Here is a 6,185-nt window from a genome sequence, read left to right as displayed (position 1 = left end):
CCCCTTTTTTCTGCTCCCCCCGCCGCCCCCGCCGCCGCTGCTTGTTTTGAAGATCTCATTTTGTTTTTGTTTTTGAAAACAAAGATGTAAAATTTAGAGAGAATAAATAGATAAATAAATTACAGTGAATTTGTGGGTTTTCTTTTTGTTTTTAATGATGATTTAGCTGCTTGCTGCAATGCAATGTCATACTCATAGTTAGCCGGCAGAAAACACCGACCACCGCCGCAACTTGCTTCGCGTAAGTCGTCACCACTCTGTCCTTTTTTATCTTTTTTCTTCTCCTACAAGTCTCCTCAAAAATAGCTTCTTTTTTTTTTTCTAATTTATTTTACTTTTGATCAGTCTCTAAAAAATCGACAAACAAATTCATATATAAGAAGGAAGTTTAGTGATTAAGATGAAAAGGGTGGGTGTAAGCATTAAAAAATATAATTAGAATTATTGACACAAACGGTAAGAAATATAAATTAATTTTAATATATTGATATTAAAAATAATTTTTTAAAAAAAATAAAAATAATTTTTTAATATATTTATAATTAAAAAATATTTTAAAATATTTATATATGATTCAAATAATGTGATATTTATTATTATTATTATTGATTTGCCAAAATCGAGATTGGATTTGTTTTAAATAAATTAGAATTAAATGGATTTTATCCTTTTAATATTTAATTTAATTTAACTGAAAACTTAAAATTAATTGAAGAAAATTTTAAAATAATATCATTTTAATTAATAATTTTGATGATGTAATATTTTTTTTGTAATAATTAATATTTACTTGAGAATGTAATAATTTAATTAAAAACTTAAATTTAATTTTTTTAAAAACAGTTTTAAAACGCGGTGTGAACTACGCTTTAAGGGCAAGCCCAGTCCAAAAGCTGGGCGGGACTAAACGACTAGTAATCATCATGTAAACGACAACGCTTGCTCTACACGAACGAAGTTTAAAAAATAAGACTTTATTTATTTATTTCTCTTGTTTTTGATGGGATCATCTACAGCAAGCAAAACACTTGGAGGAGGATAACAGAAGGACTCCAAATATACGGCTTGAATTAGACTGGACTGGACCAGAAGAACAGCAACACACGTAAGAAAAAAACATAAAAATCTACCTTTGTGCTTCAACATTTCTTTAAAAGGTCTCAAAACTTTTTGCATGGAACAAGTGGTGATGATCCTCAGTGTATGTTAACCCTATCTCTCTCTCAGGTTTTTCTTTTTTTCCGATGTTTGACGCGTCCTTTTGACTCATTATTGCTCCTTATCTGAAGTCTTAATATCTAACCACTTGAGGAAACCACCAAGTTTTGATATTTTTGGTTTCAAGCTGAAATCTTGAATTTTGCTTGTTACTATCTGTTTGCAATGGCTACTCTGGTGAATTCAGTGTCTCCTTTAACAAACCCTTCTCCGGAGACTCTAAGAACAGCTTGTGGGTTATTCTCTAATGTCCCAAATTTCCATTCTTTTTCACAAAACAAAGGTTTCACTAGAGTTTTGGCATCAACCCAGATTACAATTTCCCCTAAAGACTCTGTTTGGACACTGTCCAATTGGAAGGTTGGTAGGAAGGACACAAGAAATAGGGATATTAGGCTCAATGATGCATTTTTTCATTTGGAGTTTATTGTTAGAAAGGGTCATAAACCTGATGTTGCTCAAGCAACACAGCTGTTGTATGATTTGTGCAAGTCGAATAAGATGAAGAAAGCGACGAGGGTGATGGAAATGATGATTGAGTCTGGTATTATTCCTGATGCAGCTTCTTATACTTTTTTGGTGAACAATTTGTGTAAGAGAGGGAATATTGGGTATGCAATGCAGTTAGTTGAGAAAATGGAGGAAAATGGCTATCCAACCAACACGGTTACCTATAATTCGCTTGTTAGAGGGCTTTGCATGCATGGAAACTTGAATCAAAGCTTGCAGTTACTAGATAAGCTGATGCGAAAGGGGTTGGTCCCAAATGAATTCACTCATTCTTTCTTGCTAGAAGCAGCTTACAAGGAGAGAGGTGTGGATGAAGCGATGAAGCTTTTGGATGGGATAATTGCAAAGGGCGGGAAGCCTAACTTGGTTAGTTACAATGTTTTATTAACTGGATTATGCAAGGAAGGTAGGACGGAAGAGGCAATTCAGTTCTTCAGGGATTTGCCGTCAAAGGGATTTAATCCGAATGTTGTGAGCTGTAATATTATACTGAGGAGCTTGTGCTGTGAAGGAAGATGGGAAGAGGCAAACGAGCTTGTAGCTGAAATGGACTCGGAGGAGCGTTCACCATCCCTGGTCACATACAATATACTAATTGGTTCGCTTGCCTCCCATGGCAGGATTCAACATGCATTTCAGGTTTTGGATGAAATGATGAGGGCATCATTTAAGCCCTCTGCTGCAACCTTCAACCCTATAATTTCTCATCTTTGCAAAGAGGGGAAGGCAGACCTTGTGGTTAAGTGTCTAGATCAAATGATTCATCACTGCTGCAATCCCAATGATGGAACGTTTAATGCCATTGCTGTGCTCTGTGAGGGGGGAAGGGTGCAACGGGCATTCTCCATAATTCAAAGCTTGGGTAATAAGCAAAATTCATCTACCCATGACTTCTACAGAGGTGTGATTTCGAGCTTGTGTAGAAAAGGGAACACATATCCAGCATTTCAGCTTTTATACGAGATGATACAGTCTGGATTTGTTCCTGATCCTTATACCTATTCATCTTTGATTAGAGGATTGTGTGTTGAGGGAATGCTAGACGAGGCCTTGGAGATTTTCAGGCTGTTGGAAGAAAATGACTATAGGCCTATTCTTGGCAATTTCAATGCTCTTATTCTTGGGTTTTGTAAATCTGGTAGAACAGATTTGTCCTTGGAGATTTTTGAGATGATGGTTTTGAAAGGATACACACCTAATGAAACAACTTATACTATTTTAGTAGAAGGGATTGCCCATGAAGAAGAAAAAGAGTTAGCAGCAGAAGTTTTAAAAGAGTTGTACATTAGACAAGTCATGAGACGAAATACAGTAGAAAGACTTGTTATGCAATACAACCTCAAGGGTTTACCGGTATAAAACTACGTGCATCATCCTGATTAGAAACAAGCAAGGGAACATGGAATGAAGATAAGTTGAGAAGACAACGGGGTGCTCACCTATACTAATGCCCATGCTTCATCAGAAATTCATACCCTTACCTTCCGATCAAGACTGGGGAATCAAGGATCCTGCGTATTGAAAACGAAATAGACAGCCACAGCAATGGTTTGTGTTGAATGTTTTGAGCACAAGGAAGGAGCACAGGTTCAAGCACAAGGATTCTTGACTATGTAGTCCTATTCCTATATTTACTTCACCCTTGGTTCAGTGAGCTGAAAATTGCGCAGAAAACTTGCATCTTTGTTTTATGCTGTACAAGTTGATTCTCATGATTGATGTGGCATATGATTGTATAAATTACTCATTCTGACTTGGGTTTTTCGCTCATAATCGAAAATGATGTATCTCAGCTTATTTATTGGATGCAGTGTGTGATCCTGGTTGACCTGTAAATTTTTGCAAGGTTCTGTACCTGATTTTGTGTCATTTCTGTTGATGTAAATTGCTCTGCCGTGCAGCCTGAGAGCGTGTATCATAGCAGCCACCCTGACCCCTTCACCCTAATTTGTTTATGTGTGCGCGTCGTTCATTTACTTGCCATTTTACCACAGCTGGTCATCAAGGTAATCAAGCGAAATCACCCTTCGTCTTATTCAAAGCAGAACTCAGGCAAGACTCATTCAGGCTCTCTACTCCCTCATCATAGTGGTAAGGAAAACGAATTTAGAAGCTGACATTGCTTTTGTTCAGATTTCGCAATTCCATTTACTGAGGTAGAAAAACTGGAAAAGCATTCTACAAAATAGATCCACCGTTTGATCTCCACAGGCAGTAGTTACATAATATAAAACTCGAATCCCTTGTTTGGCTGTTAGCAAATGAAATCATTTACCTAGCTATGAACGTTTGCAAGCATTGCTTGAACATTTATTGTGGCTAACACAAGCCATAACCTCGAACAGCTTAACTCATCGTGAATCCACGAGACAGTGAACAATCCTTGAAATTACTAGATACCAAATAACAGGAATCTCAATTCAGTAGAGATGAATCAACATGATGATATTCCAAGGCATAATGGCTAAAAAACTTTCCAATGCCGCACCTCACATTCCCTGTAATTCTACTAAAACCCCACGAGGTAGCAAGTGGATGCTGCCTAGTGCATTCCGAGGTCCACATCAGAAAGATCTAAACCATGATTAAACACATCTATGAAAGATCACTGTATTAGATTGAACAAGTTTCGGTGATTTCCATTCATAAGTAATATTAAAGACAAAAGCGAGTCAAATACAACACAAAATTTAAGCCAACAGAAGACTAGTTGCAGAAACAGGTCTTAAAACCCTAGATGATGAAACAAATGAAGTATTTCCCTAATACACATCCTTCATTCTCGCAGCTTCATGCAGCACAAAGCCACCGGCAATCAAAGACATATACCAGCAGAAAGCTCCATCCTGTCCAAGTCCACAGCTTACTTGGATCTCTGTCTCATCTTTCTGCGCTTCCTCTTCAACCTCCTCATACGCTTCTTCTTCCACTGAAAAGAACAAAAACAACAAAACAGTTAATATCAAGGCTTGCTATGGTTACTTAAAGGCATTATCATTATAGTGTCTTCAAATTAACATAATAAAATATTTACAATGAAATAATATAAATACTTACTAGCTTGTCACTCAAAAATAGTTTCTCTACAGCTTAAATAGTATTTTTTTTATTCCCTGTAACTTTTTTTTATTAAAATTATTCTAATTTGTTATTAAATTTTTTTAAGGTAACAATGTACATTCTGAGTTGTAATTCCACAATAACATTAGTAACTAGCATAATTACATGATAATTAGCTAAGTTGCTGAGTGGTGAGATGAATTATAACCTATTTACTATTTTGTAGGTTGAAGGCACTATAATAATAGCACGACCAACTTCTAAAACAGATTCCTCCAACTAGCTATCTATTTACTAGTTTGTAACTTGAAGGAACTATGATTATAGAAATTGCCTATTCTCCATTGGCACATTCACCAAAATAACAGCACAACTAACTTCTAAAACAGACTCCTCTAGCTAGTTTAACATTATTGGAAAACATTCAAATTCCATCAGCCAAATTTTCCTCTACAAACACAGCTACTGTCACAAACACGAAAACCCATTACATGTATGACTACATACCAGATTTTGACAGCTTCAGTAGATTTTAAATCAAACAAAACAAATTACACAAGAAAAAAAAAAGAGCTAAAACCACCAAAATTAAAAAAAAAAACAATTGTAAAGCAAACTCAAAATAGCATAAAAATAGTGTCTTTAACATTATTGACAATTTCTTGGGCATAAAGAAAGGAAAGCAAAACCAGTATTGTTGTAACCCAACAAACCACAAGTTTTAGAATAAAAAAGAACACGTATATTTGTATCATATAGCCAAAAACCTAAAACCCCAGATTACAGGATTAAAAAGAACTTCTCCAACAATAAAAAAGAGACAAAATAAATGGAACTTGGAGCAGAGATTTAAGCAAACATGATAGATACTCAATGCATCTACCACACTAGATTATCTAAACAAAACACGGGATTATGCAGAGGAAATTACCTTAGCTCTCATCTTGGATCAGGGTTCTGTTTCCTTGTGGGTCTCTTTTTCTGATAGCCGAATATTGTCGAGAGGGTTTTCGAGAGAGATAAAAGGGGTGTCTTTAGATTTTATAGGCACAGGGTTTTGAGGGCTTCAGAAACCCTAATCCGTGCCGACCTTAAGTCACGCCTGAGGGGTATTGTTGTCTATTCCTATTTTTGTGATATAATATAAGAATTAACAATCTGAACTTTAGCCATGTAATTAAGCCAAACTTTTTGGGGTATTTTTAAAAACATTATTTTAAAGTATTTAAATAAGTTATTTTTAAAATTAACTTATCAAAATTAATCATAAAAAAAATATTACTTTATGTCAAATATATTTTTAAAATGTATTTAAATATATTTTAACACATACTATGATTTCTATGATTTTTATGAGATCCACTTGAAATTTTGTATTGAAACCTTAATTAAAAAAA

At 35.1% G+C, this 6,185-nt stretch overlaps 1 protein-coding gene and 1 long non-coding RNA gene across 2 annotated transcripts; one reads left to right on the top strand and one right to left on the bottom strand.

Moving 5' to 3' along the window:
- Positions 1 to 986: 986 nt before the first annotated feature.
- On the top strand, positions 987 to 3,531 carry LOC105117962 (pentatricopeptide repeat-containing protein At1g79080, chloroplastic-like). The gene has a single exon (XM_011015786.1). The coding sequence runs from the start codon at positions 1,384 to 1,386 to the stop codon at positions 3,085 to 3,087; it is 1,704 nt and encodes a 567-aa protein (XP_011014088.1). The 5' UTR covers positions 987 to 1,383; the 3' UTR covers positions 3,088 to 3,531.
- An 810-nt stretch (positions 3,532 to 4,341) lies between these two features.
- On the bottom strand, positions 4,342 to 5,838 carry LOC105117961 (uncharacterized). Its single transcript, XR_840845.1, has 2 exons — positions 5,720 to 5,838; positions 4,342 to 4,657 (listed from the first exon to the last, which is right to left on the bottom strand). It is a non-coding gene; the product is annotated as an uncharacterized LOC105117961 (long non-coding RNA).
- Positions 5,839 to 6,185: the final 347 nt, after the last annotated feature.

Source organism: Populus euphratica, unplaced genomic scaffold, assembly GCF_000495115.2.
Source record: "Populus euphratica unplaced genomic scaffold, PopEup_1.0 scaffold1676.1, whole genome shotgun sequence".
NCBI classification, from domain to species: domain Eukaryota; kingdom Viridiplantae; phylum Streptophyta; class Magnoliopsida; order Malpighiales; family Salicaceae; genus Populus; species Populus euphratica.
The sequence above is the reverse complement of the archived record's forward strand: the minus strand, read 5'-3'. Positions and strand labels throughout refer to the sequence as shown.